Raw genomic sequence first — 21,543 nt, 5'->3', positions numbered from 1 at the left:
AGCTCGTCCTGACACTCTCACACCCTCCTAATCTTCCTCTCATTCCCTCCTCTTCCTCTCATCCCTCCTCTTCTCCCTCTTACCCCCCTCATTCTCTTCCTCCTTCATCCCTTCCTCTCTCATCCCCTCTTTCTCTTCCTCTCACCCCTCCTCCTCTTCTCCCTCATTCTCTTCCTCTTCTCACCCCCTCACTCACTCCACTCCTTCTCTCCTCCCCTGCTCTTCTCTCACCCCTCATTCTCTTCTTCTCACCCCCCCTCCCCTTCTCTCTCCCCTCTCCTACTTCTCTCCCAACCCTCCTCCTCCTCTCTCACCCCCTCCTGCACCTCCTCTCACCTTCCTGGCTTCGGTGGTCTGAGGTGGAAATGACAGGAGTAGAGCAGGGTAGTAGAGGACGAAGACGGCGGGAGAAGAGAATGCCAAGAGAATGGCAAGAGCAGAACAGAGCAGAAGAGGAGGAGGACAGAAGGCGGCAGAGGAGGAGGACAGGAGCAAGAGGACCTCAGGCGCGGGAGAAGAGGACAGAGAACGGCAAGAGCAGGACAGGGCAGAAGAGGAGGAGGACAGAAGGCGGCAGAGGAGGAGGACGGGAGCAGGAGGACCTCAGGCGCGGGAGAAGAAGACAGAGAACGGCAAGAGCAGAACAGGGCTGAACAGGAGGACGGCAGGAGGCAGAGGAGGAGGATGGTAGGCGGCGGGAGAAGAGGACTAGGGGAGCAGAGCAGGACGGCCAGGGAGTAGCACACTGTAACAGCGGCAGACACCGGAAATCAGTGAAGACGAGCAGGGGGCACATGTGTGAAATTTGTCCCGCATTTTCCTGGGACAAATATGATTACCCTAATATTAGGACATAAGTGCTTTGTACATTAGGGGTGAGAAGCTTGCGCAGATAATTGGATAATTTGTACAGAAAATATTTGAAGGTAAGACAGGAAAAATTGACCCTGCGGCTGGACTCAACCTAGTTTTGTTAACATATTGCAATAGTGGGTATGTTAGTTACATAATAAGACAAAGCGGTCCAGGCAGTCTAAAATACTTGGAAATTTTAATTCCTGAAATGTAGATTTACTGCATAGACTAAACTCCAGTTTTGACTAAAATCGCTAGTGAGTTATCAACCAAGTCTATAATAACCGTTTAATTCACTGGAAGAATAAAACTAATCAAAATGGTTTATTTTCCTAAATTTATTTGCCCCGTGCAAGTGCTCTGATTACTATTAAAAAAGAAAAATATCAACCAGCTGAATTCCCAAGACAAAAAAAAATATTTTAAATGTATTAAAAATTGGAAAAAAAAGTTAGTGGGATCATATTTTAGGAAAATGTATGTTTAAAAAGCAGAAAAGGATACAGGCTTCCTAAAACAAAGGTTTTGTTGTTAGTGATCCACTGTCAATATAAGGTGGAACTGGAATGGTAACAAAAATGATTTGTGATATGGACCCTGCCTCTTTGTACCATCACACTTCACATTCTATAGACTTTAATGGATTGTCACTGATAAAAGCTAGTACTTTTCAATAAAAAATGCTGTTTATTTAACATGTATACTATTTTGTCATTCTATTGTCATATTGTTTTTGGTTTTATTGGTCAAAGGGTGTGGGTGTGTATATTTATCAAAGTCTTCTGTTTACTAACTGCAAAAATGGGGATAAAAAAGCATCAACTAAAAGCAGAAGAGAACACAAAATGACCTTCCACAATGTGATACCCTTTATTTCATCAATATTAAAAACAGGTGAAAAATGCACTCACAATTGTACTTAGTCAAGGGTGTTCATCTTGTGGGGTCCTGTTCTCCTGGGGATATCTGGGTATATAGCACCAGGGTACTGTTTTTAACACTGTTATTCATACACTGACAGTCTCCCCACTCTCCCCTCTCTGACCCCTAGCTGGGGGGTGGGCTCACTTGACAGCAAGGGGAGAAGTCAGCTGACTGGTCACGCGGCGGCCTCGCGCTGCGCTTCCTCGCGACGTCCTTACAAAGTCACATGACTCGTGCGGCGGTGGGCGGAGTCCGGGCGGCTGCTTGTCGTGCTGTGTGTGACGGGGTCTGAGCTCGGGCAGGCGGGTGAGAGATGGTGAGTCCCCGGGTGGGAAGGAGGAAGGGGAGGTCTCCCGCCCCAAGCTGACGGCTCATGTTGAGGGGAGAGGATGCGGTTTGGGGGCTGCGGGTACCGGGCCCGGTCAGGAGGCGGCTGCGGTGCCTGTAGGCCCGGGGTGGTGCTGCGGGTACCGGGCCGGTCAGGAGGCCGCGGTGCGTGTAGGCCCGGGGTGGTGCCGCCTGTCCGGTATTAGCATGGGAACAAGGGCTGTCCCCTCGTGGCTCATCCCAGTTGCATATAAACTTTTAAAGGTGTCTCTTGTTCCTTTTTATTAATAAACGATATTCGGTGTAATCAATGAGCAATCTATATTCTAACATGGGAGCAGTAATCCATATAAACTCAGTTGTGCATATAAACCTTAAAGATGTTCCATGATTAATATACTTAATAAGAGGTGCAATCTATATATTATAGCATGCTAGTAATCAAAGCAAATCCTACTTGTATATCACCTTAATTTGTCTTGTTTCTCTTATAAAGTATAATCAGGGCAATATCAATTACATAATTTGAGTAATCAATCAATTACACTTGTTTGCACAATGTATGTAATGGATTTATTTGAATGACTCCTATTTTATGGAGTATAGATGTTTCCATTATACAAGTGTGCAGTAGCTGTGTACTTTAAAAATAATAATAACGTTTGTAAGACTACATGTGTCATATTGGAGTTGCAAAAAAAGAAAATATCTATTCAGTGGCAATTGTATGCAAGCTGGCCAAAAATATCCAAACTTTGTAAATAAGTTAATATTATTTGCCTCTTTAAACTTTTCTACCTATGCTAAGAGCAAATATTTGTCTGTCTGGTTTTTATATTGAAATGAAGTACAAATTGCATTTCTTAGGTGTCTGAATGCAAACATGTTTGTCAATCAAATGTTTTCTTTAGCTCTAGCCCACCTTGTCCATTTCAGAGAGCCAATAAGGGTAGAATGGAAAGAGTAGGGTTTGCCTATGCAAACTTTTGTTGAACACCGTGACATACCACGAAAGGAAGCAGCCAGAAGAAAATCAAACCCATCCCAAGTCTCCACTCACTGTGTTTACAAGCTAACTTTCAAAATACTTATAGGTGTCAGATTTGGGTATAAAAGGTACCTGTGACTTGCTTGTAACTGTCACTGGCTGTTGTATACTGTACTTTGGTCATAGGAGGGACTTTCCATTTTAATTGTTAGAAGAGACATGCATGTGTCCCTGCAAAGGGATGTTGGGTCCACTAAATTGGTACACGTGAAGAAGAAAAGCTTTCAAAAGCTCTGTACAATATTTCAACTATGAAGAACTCTGTTGTTGGCCCGCTAAAAGGTATCACAACTTACATCGAATCTGCTGTCGACCCCAATCAGTAATCGTAAAGCCCACGTTTTGCTAAATCATTATTCTGGGATTCAATGGGGTGCTAAAAAAAGCCAGGCTGCCAAACAATAATTGCACTAGATTTCAGTTATAGAGTCAGGAATCTAGTACATGACTCCATCAAGACATCTACTTAAAGCTGCATTTTTTTTTTTAATTTATTTTTTTACTTCAATAGTTTTATGTGTGCAATTTCTAATTACCTAAAGAACTGTATAGCTGCCAGTCAATTCGTTCTCCATGTATTGATAGGTCGAAATTTGGTGACATAATTAGTGAAGGGATCTGTTTATATTCTGCTTGTCTGTCAGTGGAAGCTCATGAATATTCATGAGCACTCCTGCACTGACATGTGCTAGAGGGAGGGCAGGGCTGACAAAGGGGTGTGCCAGAGCTTGTGACAGGACATGAAGGGGCAGTGCCTTAGCAAATGGCTGTTAAAATAGAATACAAGAAAATTGGTCTTTCAAAATTGTTTTTTTAAAAACAGAAAATGCTAAAAGTATTTTTTCTTACTACAGAACTGATTTATTAAAAAAAACACACATGCAGGATATTGACTGAACTGCAGCTTTAAAGGGGCAAACCCTCCTTGGACCAAAGTGTATTAATACCAATGACATGTTTAAGGCATTACATCTGGGTGATTGCCTTTTTACATAAATCTAGTCAGTGTTAAACAAAACTTTGCACAGCTGGGGCCGCCATCTTTCCTTCTCCTTTCTGCTAATTGAGATACAGATGGACAGGGTTCATGTTGCATTTGGCAGTACTGTTACTTGTTGTCCAGCTTCTGACACCTTGGCAAGAAAGTGCTTCTGCAATTCTTATGAATGGGAACTGATGTTTATTGGGTGACATTTTAAAGCAGTGGTAGAGGCAACACAATATAACTCAAGGACCACACACAACCCACATGATATAGTGCTCAGGCAGAAGGAACATTGCATGCAGCTGTGGGTCGGCACTTCTCCCCTCCCCACCAGTCAGTTGCATAATAATGCTGGTACAGATGAACACTGTCCCGGTTTTAATTTTTTGTTTTGTTTTTTGTTTACACTGGGGACTAGAGGAGCAGTGTTTGAGCGCACGGTCATTAAGCAGCTGAGAGAGCAGAGAGTAACTAAGACCCACCCTGGCAACATGCATGAGGTAGAATGGGCTGCTGAATTGGCCAGTGATTGGGGGCTGCTGGTGAAGCCCCTGTTCCACCTCTTGCTCACCAGTGCTTCAAAGAGTATGAGGGGAAAATTGGTGACACCGCTTAATTTGTCATCACATTTGATTGTTCAATTTGCTTTAATAAGTAAATCGGGGGTCCCTTCTGATGTCACTTTTTTTTTTTTTTTATAACTTTCATTTTTATTTGGTTTTACAATTTTTACATTGCATCACAACCCAATGTCATAGACCGATGAACAATAATCAGGCAAAACGCCTCGGTTAACGTGGGCTGGTACACAAACACTTGACTAATTTGACATACTACAACTACTTACGAGACAAGACATACATAACTCACTGAACACGGGTGGGACATGTGAGGGAAACCGGGGGGGGGGAGGGGGGCGAAGGACACTTCATCTATGCTTGATATTTCTCCTTAGATCTCATTCCGCTCTCCTGGCTCTCGGCTACCTACTCTACCTGTCTCTCTGTCCTCGTCTATCCTGCTTAGCTGAAGGAGAACGCATCTGTATCTATTGGTGCAAGATGTGCCGGTGTCTATCCCCGGGATGTCTGTTTGGGCTAGCCACGGTGCCCATACTTTTAGGAAGTTTGAGCCAGAGTCGTTGACCCAACTAGTCAACTATTCCATCTGGCAGACGTGCCAAATTCTGTTCCTAATTTTGGGTATAATTGGTAATTCCGGTTGTTTCCACAATGCTGCGATCTCGTGGCAGTTGCGAAATGTGCAACCAATTTGTGTGTCGCGTTGGACACGCCCCGGATCCGTCTGCCCACCAGGAACAGCCACGGGTCCAGGGGGATCTCCAAATTGAGTATCCTCTGTAACCAATCTCTAATATTTTCCCAAATCGGGACCACTTCCGGGAAGGACCACAGCATATGCTTTAAGTCAGCAATCTCCCCGCAATGTTTAGGGCAGAGTGGGGAGTATCCCCTGACAAATTTAGAGAGTTTAAGTGGGGTTCTGATGTCCCTTTTATACATCAAGGGAACTTGCCTGTTTTCTAGGGACAGATCGGCTGGCCGCTCCGAACATAAGTGGTCCCCATCACTTTAGTTTCCAGTATCCGTACACCTGTTATGCGATCACATGATGTGCCAGAGGTTCATGCTTGTCCTGCCAGTCCCCCAGCACTGTAAATTTAACTGAAAGCTGCAAGTTCTAAGAACAATGTGTGTTTTTAGATCAAAATTGTAAAGTGGCCTCACATGACATTTGAAAAATTAGGTTCATTCCCTATGATCTTTCATAAATTTGATCACACTGTAGTATTCCCTGGCATTCAAAATGTATTAAATATATTTGGTCAAGTGCCCCAAAAGAGGGATTGTTATGATCAACAGGAATTTAGTTTAAACATAAATGTTATCTGATGTTGCTCCATGTTATGCACTATTTACAAACTAGTTGATATTTGGGGTTATTCTAAAACACATTTGTGTAAGTTTTGTATATTTGTAAGTATTTGTCCACAAAGGGATGCGTCAAGTCTCCTTCGATAGTGTTAATAGTACAAATAAATGGAGCAGACACTTCTAGGATGAGTGAACGATGGACAGTGGTGTATATATTGGGGAAAATGGAGCTGATCTTTATTCTTTTAAGTAGGACAATGATGGGTGTTTTTTGTTTTTTTTCCCTCTCTTTCCCTCCCTCCACGGGGACTGTAAACATTTGAGGGTTTTTACAATCCCTAGTTTATGGTGATAATGGTTCATCTGTCCACAAAGCCCACAGGTAAATTGCTCTTTGTTTTGATCTTTGCAATCCAACAATGCAATTATTAGTCAAACAAACAGAGAAACATAAGTATCTGCTGATATGCTAAAACAGTGTTTTTCAACCATGGTTCCTAGGGTTCCCTGGGAATCCCTGAAGGGTTCCCTGTAATTTTAAGGTCATTTTAAAATTGCACGAAATACAGAACAATTTATAATGCATCTGATCTCAAACGTGCTATTAGAGCGGGTTGGGGGTTACTCAGAATTTAATAGGGTTCCTTGACCAAAAAAAGGTTGGAAACCACTGCTAAAATTTGTCAGATCCAGAGAAAAGCAAAACATTAAAAAAAATTACAAGATACAAATAATGAAAACAGTTGTTTTATGGGTATTTTCTTATTTTTAGGGTAGACAATTGCACTACTAGGTCTGAAGTGTTTTTTTTATTTTGATAACTCGCAAGTGCATAGTCCACAGTGCATCATAACGTTGTGATACAGGACAGAAATACATGTTAATCATAAATGACATGCCCAACTGGTTTTAAGAAAGGGAAAGTAGATTTTTTTTTTTAATACTTTATAAACTGTAAGTTCCAAGTTTCCGCTGGCATCACAATTTGAGCAATGATTATATCCGTGTTTGACTTGTCTGCTGTAAATACACATTTCATTATGCTGTAGTATTGTGTCAATGTTAGATGTAGACGTTTGATTTCCGTGGATCTAAAATATTTTTTTACCTATTGGATTTTTTTAAATATTCTGCGTATGGTTATTGCATGCACTTGGATCATACTGTAACTTTGTCTTGTTACCATTGAGTAAAGACGTCCTTTGTAAAGGGTCAGTCTTGCCTTGTTGTGAAACTGAGCGAAGGACAGTGGCATGTTTAAAGCAACAATCCCCCCTCAGCTAGCTTCCCCTTTTCTTTGGCTTGGAACCAAGGGGTTCTCCGGAGCTTAGTCATGCTGTTTTCAGCTCTGGGGGGGCCCCAGTTTTTCAGGACCATTACCGGTGAAATTACCGGTTTTACTTCCTGGTTTTTAAAGGGGCTTCAAACGGCTGTCCATATAAAAACTGCAACTACTGTTGCGACTTCCCGTTGGACTGTGATTTGGCAGGAATTTTATTTCAAGAAGACACAAGGGGAGCGCCGATCAGAATGGGACAACTAATATAAGTCAAATGACCAAAAAATGATACAATAAATGAAAAAATTAAAATAAATCTAAAAGGCAGACTGGTTTAAATTAAATAACTTAACTTGTGGTAGTCCGCTCACAAAATAGAAAAAATCTATTCAATAATCAGTTGGAATATAGCTGGTGCATAGGGATGATGTATTGCATAAACACAAACCAGAAGATCACAGGGTCTCCCAAAGATCCCCATTAATTGCACTCTATAGCTATTGAGATACAGGGGGTTAAATACTCCCCAACATAATGTCAAATTGGCTCACATAAGTACATAAAGTGACTGCTCCCAACACTGGGAGGACAGTAACCACACAAAACCTAAATAGGTCGAAAATAATGAAATTTTATTAAACCTTAAACAACGACGCAAACACATAAAAATCAATTAAAAAGTGGGTGGTGTAGTAGCTTCAACAGGGAACAGGTGGTAATCCCCAAGTGGCTATACGCATGGTCCCTGGTGATAGATACTAGAAATGCTCCATATAAATAGCTTTCTGGGAAGGTGGTGTGCAATGTTTAATGTAGATGTACGTACAATTGATAACAATGTGCAAGGGATAAAGTATGTATCCAGCGAGGAATAACACATACAAGTATCTTGACTTTGCTTATAGGTAGTGGTGTGTGTGTGTGTGTGTGTGTGTGTGTGTATATATATATATATATACACACACACACACACACACACACACACACACACACACACACACATATACTATGTGAGGTGAAAAGTATCTGATCACATACAATGCAGTCCCAGTAATGAGACAAATAACCATGTACATGGATGTATCCCCACCGCCTCAGTGTCACTGTGGATCCGACTAGTCACAGTTATCAGTGTATACAGTCATTTACCTGTGTGGTAAATGACTGTATACACTGATAACTGTGACTAGTCGGATCCACAGTGACACTGAGGCGGTGGGGATACATCCATGTACATGGTTATTTGTCTCATTACTGGGACTGCATTGTATGTGATCAGATACTTTTCACCTCACAGTATGTATATGTAGAGAGAGATATCTCTATCAATGAAAAGGAAAGCGTCCCAACTCAGCACTCAAGTATACTCAGAACAAATATCAAAGAAAATTATGATTTATTTAACAGCACAAATAATCAAACATAAAATACAAAAAATATTAAAACAAACCCTGACATCCTCCTGTGATAGAATATGTATCAGGCAGGGAAATCCCCTATGAAGATACTGATGGACCCCTAATACCCAAGGCAAGGGAAAAAAAGCCTATAAGCACAAAATATATGTAGAACAAGGGGTTAACAATAACCCCTTGAACCTACAAGGCCGGCCTCACCCCTAGTAAATATAAAACCACACAGCAAGCATAGATAACACATGCACCAAATTGCCTAATACATGCTGATGTCAAATACATATATTATATACATACACCGTAAATGCAGTTGATATAGTCAAGGCAAACCAGGCACAGTACCAAAAAGAAACTGTTAGTATGGGATCAACAATGGTTAACAGTTCACATCAGTTACAATAGTCCACGAGACCATCCATGCCATACTGTGATAGTAAAATGTCCAAAGGGTAAAGATCTTCCAATTGAGTAGTAGCGCTGTTTGATAAATATGGTCCTTAATATTTTGACCTGAGTTGTCACTTTTTTCATAAACTAATAAGTTGTCACATTCAGTCTTCTGAAACCCAAGCCATCTTTCTGCTGACAATGTTCACTGAGCTTTGCTGTTAAATCGCAAGCTGCACTAATTTTCCCTCTTGTAATATTTTTTTTAAATCATTTTTTTTAAGGAATGGGAAGGTAGAAGCAGTTGCAGAAAGAAAATAGGGTAAATCATAATGGGGGGAAGGGGGGGAGAGGAGGCGCACAGATGGTTCATGTATTTTCAGTATAATACATGTTAGACAGAGCTGGTTGTGGTCTGACCAGTATCTGCATCATGAGATGCTCATGTCGTAGTTTTCTCTGTCTCATCCGGTAGGTCAAAGCTATTTATATTGTCACTGACCATGTACTGTTTTGAATGTCAAGTATAGACTAATACCGGGGGGGGGGGGGGAGGGGAAAGAAAATTAAAGCGGTAACCACATTGTGTTTCCAAAAAATCCCAAATATATCAAATTCTATAGACTGCTATGTAGCCCATATCAATCGACAACAAGATGGGAGGGGGGGGGGGAGGGGGGAAATCATACGTAGAATCTATATGTAGTTACAAGTCCCATTATATGTCATACAGTCAAAATGTCCATTAAGATGATGGGTTCTGTAGTGGGGCAACCTGTCCCTTTAACCCTTTTAGAGCTGCAGGGGTTGCGGACCCTCCAGCAAGACTTGGTGATTGCGGGTAACCGCAGTGACATAGGACTCCCCTACAAAGCGAGCGATGGCCTTCACTGAAGGTCACAAAGGCTCCTAAGCGGTTAACCCTCAGCTTTTTCCTTGATCCTGGTTACAATTTAAGTGCTTTGAAATTTCTGAGCACAAACAATCAAATTTAACACTCTGGCAACAAACAAAGCTAATTTTCCACTTTAACATTTCCTCTCTACCTTTTTTTCTTTCATTGCAGAGTTTTCTAAGCGGTTTCTTTGGTCCCATTTGTGAGATTGAAGTTGAACTCAATGATGGGGAAACGAGGAAGACGTCCGAGATAAAAACGGAAGAAGGCAAAATAGAAAAACACTACTTGTTTTACGATGGTGAAACAGTGGCTGGAAAGGTAAATGACATTGTATATACATTGGTAAAACCGTAAGCAAAGGAAAATTAATTTATATCTACATTAAATAAATTAGCCGAGAATGTACCGTACGTAACTCACCCTTCCAAAAAGTGTGTACACATGGGTCCGGCATTATTGCCCCCGTTATTTTGGCTAATAGACGCGTGATTGTTTGATTGAATCGAGGTCTGTTACCGCAAACTAGTGTAACCTTTTGTCACCTTTTGTGGGGGAGTGCCATGTGGTAAGCTGAAAGTTGTGCTGTGATACTTATTTGAGAATAGAATACATGTTACGGATGTATTCTCATTTATCACCACCTTTTCACTGAGTATTTTAGCAAGGAAAATATATTGAGTATGTTTCCGTCAATGCAATGAATTGATCTTCAAAGATGGGAAAGATATAAATATATTCAGTGAGCAACTTTTTATTTCTAAATTGTTACTATTCAATGGTTTTAATGGGAATCTATGACTCGTTTCCCATTATTTATAATGCCTGATTTTTATATATGTTTAATACCTGTATCTCATTTTATATAAAAATTACAATCTTCCTGCACTACTTAAAATAGTACTGTTTTTGTCTGTATAGGTAAACTTGGTCTTCAAGCAGCCTGGAAAAAGGCTAGAGCATCAAGGAATTCGAATTGAATTTGTTGGGCAAATTGGTGAGTTCAAACATTGTCAAGTCCGATTGTATAAGGAGTTAAATGTGTACATTTGTGTTAATGGAATCCTGATAATGATGCATCCAGCACAATATAAATGTATATATCGGCATTAAATATCTTTGCTTCCAATGCTGTGATACATAACTTGAATGTCACGTAACGCAGGATTGCACTCCGATGCCCCTTATCATAGCTTGATCATTCTCCTCCAATGTCCACTGCCATTTTCTGCACTGTGCGCTTATATGCTATTTAAAATAGTCTGGCACAGAAACGTAAGCAATTTGCTACACTGTCTTTACATATATTAAAAGCAATGAAGGCTTATTATGACATGAATATGTTTTATGTAACCTCTTGATGATTTAGTACCAAATTTACCGTGGTACTTGGCCATTAAATTGGCACAGGCTCCTATTCCACATGCAGTGAAGCTGTCTCCTATGTAAGATCCATTCATGATTCATCCTTGGGATAGACACACAGCTATCCTAAATACAAAGAAAAGTCAAGGATCAAATAGGTCCTGAGGTTTTAAAGCAGGTAGGATAATGGGCAGACTACGTGGGCCAAGGGGCTGTTATCGGCCGTCAAATTCTGTTTCTATTTTAATAGGGCTTCAATCTCGAAGCGAGAAACCATTACACGGCTTACATAACAGTGGCCGCTGTGACCTTTACTCGCAGGCACAGTGAGCACTTCCACTGGTGCTTAGTTTCTGTACATACTGCAAGTAATTCCTTACCTGTATCTCTTTTGTGGTGCAGCTTTTACAATTGAAAAGAACAATTCTGCATTAAAAAAATGCCAATCTTCTGTTAACATTGTGTGATAATGTACATGGGACACAGTCTCTAAAGTAATTTCAATTGGCATTGCAATGCATTTGCATTATTACTGTTAGGCTTCCATTCTCATGGCTTCTTCTTTTTTTTTTTTTCCTTTTTTTTCATCAAACAGAAGTCCTGTAATAAGACTTGCCTGATTGCAAAATTGTTTTAAACCACACAAATACATACGCATTTCTTTTTTTTTTCTCTCCTAGAACTGTTCAATGATAAGAGCAATACACACGAATTTGTCAACCTTGTAAAAGAGTTGGCGTTACCTGGAGAACTGACACAGAGTAGGAGTTATGACTTTGAGTTTATGAAAGTTGAGAAGCCGTATGAATCCTACGTTGGTGCCAATGTGAGGTTGAGGTATGCTGATCTAATTGTCAAATAATGTTTGGCATGCACAACAGTTTGCCAACTATGCGAAGAGGAAAGTTGTCCATATATAAAGAACACCTAGGAGTTTATAAGGGTTTTTTTTAATTTTTTTAATCTTTTTTTTATTTTTATTTTTTTAAAGCTTTTTTTTTTTTTTTTTAATAAACCTGATGAGCTGGGTCAGGGTCCTCAGGAGACGGTTGAGAACTGGTTCATCTAGTTGACAAAAGAATTTGCTTGATGTAGCCTCGTTCAGAGGAAGCGAAACAAACATTTTCCAGTGTTAGGACCTGCATAGTGATCGTGATGTGGCTGCAGGTTTATAACACCTTGGCCAAATGGATTAAGTAAATTACCATTTCTTATGAGAATACACACATTTAAGTATTGAACTATGTATTTTTTTTGTCATATTGGATGTAGCATTGGGTATTATTGTGTTTTGTTGTGGCTTTCTTTTGGCCCGCAGGATGTGCATGGGATTTAAATACATGGAGCTAATGGCATACTGGCAAATAAGTCTACTGATCAGTATCAGAGGGACCAGGGGGTTCCTGAACTTGAAATTAACGTGGTTCAGCTCTGGGGACCCTGTGCTTCCCATCCCAGGGGGTGTTTCGAGGGAAAGAAAAATTGAGTAGGAGGAACTGCTCTGTTTAATTAACACATCCTTAGAGGTAGTGACATGGTCCTAAATTGCATCAGGGATGGGTGTGGTAGCAATAAGTGGACTGCTATTCACCTACCTAATAATATTCATCTTGAAAGTGTGCAGGTGTTGTTACTTTTGTTTATTAAAGATGTGCATTGAGCGTATTCATACAGAACTCTTGAATCCATATGCAAAGGAGGTATATTTCTCATGCTGTTTAGCTTATGGTTTAGTTGGGAAGGCAAAACACAATATTTTTTTTAAAGTTCTAATGTAAACAAGGAGAGCTGAGACTTTGGCAGTGTTTGATTACCTCTGGCTGCTCCCTTTCAATAAGAGTTTACCCGGCTAGAGCCCCCACCCCCTTGTGTCTCCCTCTTATCTTTAATGGCTCTCTGATAAGGACGGTTGACAAACACACCACATTTCAGATGCTCCTAAAAAGGCAATTTGTAAACTACCCCGAGTACCATGGTGGCTAATCCCAGGAGCCAGCACTTCAGGGACCCTGTACCATAGAGAATGTGACTGATACTGTGGCTAATTTTCTCAAATTATTTTACAATGCGTTCCCCATTTTTATTTTGGGGGCTACCATATTAAAGCAATATTTTGGGATGAAGGAGTAGCTCCGTGGTAATATTGCTGCATTTGATGTGGGTGAACCTTCTCCTTGTGACTTTGGCTCAAGTCACTTATCTTCCTGTGTCTTGGGCACCAAAATAAGAGTGTAAACTCCACGGGGCAGAGACTGTATCCTGGCAAAATGATATGCACAGCGCTATGTACACGGTCAGCGCCATATAGGAAAATGTATTTGAGTCTCTCATAGCACTAGGCATGTGATGGAGGAGTAGGGAGTACATGTGTATATTAAAAACATATTTTTTAAATAACTTTTATATTTTTAGGCTTTTCCAGCAATAAAATGGGGAAGGGGATACATAAATGAAACAAGGGGGTGAGGGGAACAACCATATTGTACATAACTTTTCATACATCGAGATTACGTATACACATTCCTAATCCTGTATTTATATATTTTATTTTTTTGGTAGGGAGTGGGTCACTGACCACTCACTTTGGGCTCTGTCACTGCCACTAGTACACTTGGGCCCCTGGTGTCAACTAACCAAGGCACTCAATGGGTTAAGAGGAAACCGACTTTAAAGCCAACTGAAATGCATGCCAAGACATGGAGTGTAACTTGTCATTTGCTTTGTAGGTATTTCCTAAAAGTGACGATAGTAAGACGAATTTCAGACTTGGTGAAAGAATATGATCTTATTGTTCACCAACTTGCTACGTACCCAGATGTGAACAACTCCATTAAAATGGAAGTTGGAATAGAGGACTGTTTACATATAGAATTTGAATACAACAAATCAAAGTAAGTGCTCACTCTGTCTTATAAATAATTTGCTTTTGTATTGTGCTGTTGGTGTATAGAGCACTGTGTGTAGTTCAATAGCACAGGCATGATTCATCTCTGACATAAAGGTGTCTCTGTACCTACAATGTTGGCCACAACTTAAGGTTCTTCATAGACGAAATGAAGGTGTACAGAGCTTTCAAAACCTTGTAGGTCTATTTTTCAAGTGTACTGTCTCCTTCAAGAGCAATATGCATAAATAATTAACCTCCAGTATAAGGTTTTAAAAGCTCTGTACACTATAATTCATTTTTTTTTTTTTTAAATTTAAACCAATGAGAATTTTGTATATTTATCAACTGGATTTGCTTTAATCAGAATATCCCTCAAATGTTTCCCTTTCCTGTATACCATCATGGTTGTTGGTTTAAATGCAGGTGATGCATAGTGGGGTCTGAATTCATAATATACCAAAGTTAGATCACAGTAAACGGTACTAGATCGATCCTGTTGCCTAAGAGTGACATTTGACTCCTCCCTTTCCTTCTCCATTCACGGCATGGCTTAAACTTGTCGCTTCTTCCCCTGTAAAATTACCAAGGTCAGCCCTTTCTTCTGTGAATCTGCTGCTAAAACTCTTCATGCTAACTTTATTTTTTGCAATCTATCCAAAATTCTCCTGCTAGAATGATTTCACTTTCTCCCAAAACAGTCCCTGCTCAGCTTCCTTTTAAATATCTTTTCCTGGCTTCCCATCAAATTTTGGATCACCTACAAAGTCCTCATCTGCTCATCCCTACATATCGGCTTTGATCCCATTGTTATGACCCTGCCCGTCTCCTATCTCTCTCTTTTTTTTCTTTCTTCCCCTCTACGCCCCTTACCTGTGGATCTCCCTCACACTCCGTATACGCCAAGCACCCTCTCTCCCCACCTTTTAGTCAAATCTTAACTTGAATGAAGCATTTAAATAGCCTGGACTCATGGCTATTGTCTCACACCCACAGTCACTCCTACCAAGCACTGCCATCTACTGCACTTATTCCCTCACCTGCTGTCTGTGCAAATCTTCCAACATACCACTTAGATTGTAAGCTCTCCAAGGCAGGGATTTCCTTCTGATATTTGTTATTGTATTATAATTCCCGGTACTGCAGTGTCCCTTTTTGTAAGGCACGGAGTGCACTGTGGGCGCTTTATAAATAAAGATAAACAATGTTTCTGTTCTGTCATTCTAATTCACTGGGAACATGTAGTATATTGAACAAAATTAGGGCATTGGTGTATGCTTTCTCTAATACCTTGTCGTATCCAAGTTTGAAACATATATCTCTTAGGCTGCGGTCCCAGTAATGTCTGTGATACGCGCGCCCGGCGGGGGGGGGGGGGGGCGGCGCGTGTCACCGCGCTAACCGCGGTCTGTGAGGAGAATCTTGCGACGGGAGGGGGCGTGGTCAGGGATTTGCGGGGCGTGGCCATTATGTCACGCGGCTGGTTCGCCCTCATTGGGTGAACCGCCGGTGGGGGCGTGGCCACGCCTCCGTCGCTAGGAGTAAACTCAATTTTATTGAGTTGGGAAAAACCCTGCAGCACGGCACGGCTGCACCTTCTGCGTGACGGTGCGTACTGGGCCCAGCCCCATTGAGGGGTGGTGCTTACACGCACAGTGCACGCCGCGCCGTGCGCACAGGCTGTACTGGGACCGCTGCCTTAGGTTGTGCACCAAGATAATGCAGTCCCCTGTCCATTAATTCCTTAAAGTCCTTAACTAGTATAGTAAAGCAAACCTGACTCGTCACTTGAAATGCAAGTCCTGGAAAACCAATGACTACTTTGCCGTGGTTATAACGCTTAACATTGTTTCTTTCTAAGGTACCACTTAAAAGATGTCATTGTTGGCAAAATTTACTTCTTGCTAGTCAGAATAAAAATCCAGCATATGGAATTGCAGTTGATAAAAAAGGAGATCACTGGAATAGGTAAGATGCAATCATATTAAATGAATGTTTTCTCAACATGATCAGATTTATGTGTTTTGACACCTAGGGGTCCTATTTACCAAACAGGGCTAAGCTATAAGGCAGGGGTGCGCAAACTTTTTTCCCCCTGCGGCGTCATATCAACGTGACGTCACATGACCTCCGCGCGGCGCTGCCATAACAACGCGAGAAGGAAGCCGCCGGAGCCAAGGTAAGTAAAGGCTTACAGAGGCCCTGCAGCTCCCCCAGCACTTAATTTAAGTGCCTTCGGGGAGCGCGCGGGGCCTCTGTAAATCCTGCGCCCCCCCCGCAGGCAGTCTCGTGCCCCCCAGTTTGCGCACTGCTGATATAAGGTACCCTAACTATACAATATGTTGGGTAACTTGCAATTTAAATTTAGTAAGTCTGAGCCAAAAAATTTCTTTACAAAAAGGATTTTTATATTTTTTGCCAGTTTTTTTTCTCATCTCTTGAGGCCTGATGAATAAGAAGGCAGAATATTTATGGAAAAGATTTCTGCATAGATAATGAAAGCACAACATTAAAAATCTATGGGATAAAAGTTTATGGATGGTTAGATGTAACACTTGTTTCTCAACTGGTTATGTGTTACATAGTGGTTACATAGATGAGGTTGAAAAAAGACATGCATCCAAGTTCAACCTATGCTAAATTTAGACAACAGATACTTAATCCTATATCTATACTTAATAATTGATCCAGAGGAAGGCAAACAAAAAACCCAAGTGACATATCATCCAATGATATCTCATAAGGGGAAAAATAAATTCCTCCCTGACTCCAAGAATTGGCAATCGAATTATTCCCTGGATCAATATCCTTCTCATGCTTACTTATTTGGTATATCCCTGTATACCTTTCCTTTCTAAAAAGATGTCCAACCTTTTTTGGAACAAATTTATTGTATCTGCCATCAGTCTCCATGGGTAATTAATTCCTATTCATATTGCTTTATCAATTGGCACCATAGCCTAAGCACTGGGGTAGCCAGTGTCCGCGTTTCCTCTTGTGGGATATGTGAAATGTTGGCAACGAATGTATATACACGTATTTTGTTTCACAGGCCCCAGTACTACGACAGAGACTGAAACCGTTGCAAAATATGAAATCATGGATGGGGCACCAGTGAAAGGTAAAGTTTTTCATTTGATTATATTGACAACTGAAGGGCTCGTCTTCCCGACATCATTTTTAAATAGACACCACATTTCTATACAAATCGACATAGTTGTCCTACTTATATTTGTACTAGGGTTATGTTGAATATAAGAAGAAAAAATAGGTTAAAGTCTTTTTCTTTATATGAAATGGAGGGTGTCTCTGGGATGGACCACCTATTTCAAGCTCTGAGAATCACCACCACCACCCCCCTCATTTCCAATATATTTAGATTTCTATTTTGTATGGAATAAAAAAAAGGTAGTGTAGTAAATTGAATATTTTACTGGCAATAAATATAAAAATATTGTGTTTATCACTATGGTCCCGTTATGTAAAAGATGCTTAAGTCTCTGAACGCTGAGACCTGTAGTTTGCTTGTATCCTTGACGCTCACTGATGACATCACTGTTTGCGGATCACCAAACAGTCATTGACAAAAGGTTGCGATGCCACCATGCAATAAAAGCAGAAAATAAATTATCTAGATCAACACTCTGAATATTATAACCATAAAAATAAGACTGAACTATTTAAAAAGGAATATAGCATGAAGAAACCAGAGATGTACATGCAGTAACATTGAAAAGCTCACTAATGTAGCTAGAATGACTAACTGATTTTATAATATAAATAGGACAAGGTTAAAAGAAACCAATCGGAGTCCTGCTCTCTGTTGGCACGCTGGAATGAGGCTAAGGCGGTGGACATATACCACAGAGTGAGAATTAAATACCAGGTCACAAAATGTTAGTATTGTGGTAAGGAGTTATTGAGGCTCAAAATAGCTTGATTCTGCTGTGCGGACTTGACAGCGTTTTCTCGCTTTAAAGTCCGGCTACGCCTCAATTAAGGAAAACCTGAAATGTTTTCAAATAGTGTTAACTGTGTTTAATATATCAAGGAAGGAGTAAATATCAATAACACATCAAGCTATGCCATGTCGAGTAATGGACTTCACACTTTGTTCTTATGTCATTTATGGTATTACCTGTGACGGGCACATTTTTTTAACAGCAGGAGGGGACTTCTGATTAATGTAATTTTAAAAGAGCATCTTCTTTAAAAGTAAAAAAATAAGTGTGATATCCCCCCCCCCCCCCTAGGTGAGAAGCAGGGGATCTATAGAGCTGAACTGCATTAAGTTCAGCTCCAGCGAACGCCTGCTCCCTGAGATACTTACATCGGTCCAGGAGGTTCCGGGGCAGAAATTAAAGCGGTTCAGCTCCAGAGACCCCCTGCTTCCCACCCAGTCCAAAATAAGAAACCAAAAGGTTAATACCATTACAATGTAAAGTAGCAATCCCACCAAATTAACAATATATTTTTATCACTTGACTGGAACCAGAGTTTCCTACAGAGCTAAGCAAAACAAAAAAAAATGGTGTAGTTTTTGAACCTGCTGGTTCTTGATATATTTACCGGTTTAGTTGACTATGTTCTCCGGTGGGTTTTAAACGGCCGTCCAATAGGAAAGCGTAGAGTGCCAGACGCTATGATGTACTATCTACATCACGGGGCACCCAAGGGTTAATATGAAGTTTTCGTTTGACGCTGGGTTTCTTTAGCAGGGATGTATCCCTAGTATTGGAAGTATCTATCCTGCCAACTAGTTTAGTTACATTGTACTTTGCTTGTAAGCTCTTTGGTACAGGGCCTCTTTGCCTTATGTTGTAATTTTACCTGTAGTGTTTATCCCCAGTCTGTAATTCATTTACCTTGTATTGTAATTTTTTAAAGCGCTGCATAAACTATATAAATACAATTGCACAAAGATGTGTGTACAATCTATGGAGAGTTAAATTATGTGAAACTAGATTGGTGATGTCTGATATACCATAAAATCACAAAGTGGAAACATGGCAGCTCTGCAGTTTTTTTTTTTTTTTAAAGTACAAAACTTCAATATACTAGACTGACTTTAAAACAGTACTCCTGGGCACACTTTAAAAAAAAAATATATATCTGTTTAGGTTTGAAGCAGGGGGTCTCCGGAGCTGATCTGTGGTAAGTTCAATTCTGGGGACCCTTTGCTTCCCGAGATACCTCCAGAAGGGGGTGCCAGTAGAAGCTCTTGACTACGCTAGTTTGGGCTAACATAATGGCAGTTAAATGTCCCACATCCAGCGGGCCCATAGGAAGCAGTGATGTCATCCCTTGCAGCTTACATTTGGCCCACATGACGCAGGACATTCCCCAGCAGTGCTGCTTTACATTTAAGAGGTTTTTGATGGCTCAGATTGAAGTAGTTCTCCCATAGAGCTAGTCATCCACTAATACCGATCTACACTTCTATAGGCGAATCTATTCCGATCAGACTGTTCCTCGCTGGTTATGATCCGACACCCACAATGAGAGATGTAAACAAAAAATTTTCTGTGAGGTATTTCTTGAACCTAGTACTTGTAGATGAGGAAGACAGACGATATTTCAAACAGCAGGTACAGTACAATGTTCCATTATAACACTTTGTTCTTGGGAGTCTAAATCATCAGTATGAATTATCCCTTGTCTGAATAGTTTATTTAAAAAAAAATATATATATATATATATATATATATATCAATGATGTAATTTTAACCTAATAAGCGTATCCTTTCACTCGTTCAGTTTTTCCCTGGTTGAGACTGCATGTTTGTTAGGCTTTCTATTCCGGTCTAGGACGTTTGTCTAGGCTTTCTATTGGCCCCCATAGCAAGTCTGACCCCTTTGGCTATATTCTTTCACCACACACAAATTCTTGTAAGGGAATTTCAAAATGAAATCTCTTGGGATCTGGGGGCTTCTGTAGCTTGGAATGTCACAGCTCCGCTCTAGGAGGGATCCCTTGTTTCAAACAAGGTAATAAAAAATATGTTTGCACCTTTATATTTTTATATATGTATATATTTTTTTTTTTTTTATGTAGGAGATTGTTTTGTGGCGAAAAGCACCAGAGAAAATAAGGAAAAGAACAAATTTCCATCAACGTTTTGAGTCCCCAGAGCCACAGGCATCTGCTGAAGAACCTGAGATGTAATGGGGTTTACAACTTAAACATCAGATGAAGGATAGAACCAGCTATTTAAAGAAAAGGCCAAAACCTCCCATTGTAACTGTCTTCCTTCATCTGGCAGTGCTGCATTTATTTTACCATACTTCACATTCTGCGGGTCTGTATGTATTTCCACTTGTACATATATAAATACAAAGTGCTTTTGCCGAAACACTGGAACTTTCTCAAATTTAGCATTTTTATATAACTCATTTAATTTTAAAATTTTGAGATATATGCATCAAACTAAAAACAATGTGTTTCGCTATATATATTTTTCTGTTCATGCATGTAGGCTGGTGTAATTTAAAGACAACAAAGCCGAAATGTTTCCTTTGTGTCATATACAAATAATGCATTGTTTATCTCCCTGGAGTCCATTCAGTATGTTTGTGTTGAAATTAGAAAAACAAACGCATAATTATCATGAATCGTCCCAAAACTCTTAGGATTCATTTTGGAATTGAAGGCTTTATTAAACATTTTGAAGACTATTGTGTGTACGTGTGAATTTTATTTGGTGTTTTTCACTTAAGTAACGTCTGTGCAAAAAGGTTATTTTTCCTGAAAATAAGCCTGGATTTTGCTCAATATTCTTTCTAGGTCACTTGAATATTTTTTTTTTCTGTTGAACTAAACCTCGTAATCACTTTGGCACTTGTTGTAAAATTACTGAAAATTTTAGCATTTATCAGATTATTAACATATCAAAGTATCCTTAAAGATTCGATATTTTATTGCTTTTTTTTCGCTCTTAACATGATTGTATTCGTAGTAATCTAGAAGGGGGTCTTCTCATTCACATTGTAAATTAAATTACTTTATTATATTGTATAAGCATTTTATATCCATGTTTTGGGGGAAATACTATTGATTAATAAAATATCTTACCAACACTATGCTGCCTTCCTTTTTATGACTTGATTTAAAAAAAAAAAAAAAAGTTTTACTGATTTGTTTCAATATTGTACAAATATGAGAATAATATTGATTTCTTCAAAAAGCCAAGAAAAATGATCACGTTTTAGCATAGGTAAATTTCATACTTGCACATTATACAATTGGTTGTTTTATAGCGGAGGTCCTACTACAATTTTTCTTAA

General features: G+C 39.9%; 1 protein-coding gene across 1 annotated transcript; it reads left to right on the top strand.

The window, feature by feature from the left end:
• Positions 1-1,989: 1,989 nt before the first annotated feature.
• Positions 1,990-20,934, top strand: VPS26A (VPS26 retromer complex component A). The gene is made up of 9 exons (XM_075610916.1): positions 1,990-2,095; positions 10,182-10,331; positions 10,932-11,007; positions 12,056-12,212; positions 14,102-14,266; positions 16,121-16,227; positions 17,312-17,380; positions 19,705-19,847; positions 20,315-20,934. Exons 1-9 carry the CDS (start codon positions 2,093-2,095, stop codon positions 20,423-20,425), a joined length of 981 nt encoding a protein of 326 aa, XP_075467031.1. The 5' UTR covers positions 1,990-2,092; the 3' UTR covers positions 20,426-20,934.
• Positions 20,935-21,543: the final 609 nt, after the last annotated feature.

Source organism: Ascaphus truei, chromosome 8 (genome assembly GCF_040206685.1).
Source record: "Ascaphus truei isolate aAscTru1 chromosome 8, aAscTru1.hap1, whole genome shotgun sequence".
Lineage (NCBI taxonomy): Eukaryota > Metazoa > Chordata > Amphibia > Anura > Ascaphidae > Ascaphus > Ascaphus truei.
Note: the sequence above shows the minus strand (reverse complement) of the source record. Positions and strands in the feature narration are given on the sequence as shown.

Excerpts from the sequence above, each read along its gene's own strand:
- VPS26A (XM_075610916.1), top strand. Across the intron at positions 12,213-14,101 it reads GGTGCCAATGTGAGGTTGAG|GTATTTCCTAAAAGTGACGA; the intron begins GTATGCTGATCT and ends TTTGCTTTGTAG. Across the intron at positions 19,848-20,314 it reads GACGATATTTCAAACAGCAG|GAGATTGTTTTGTGGCGAAA; the intron begins GTACAGTACAAT and ends TTTTTTATGTAG.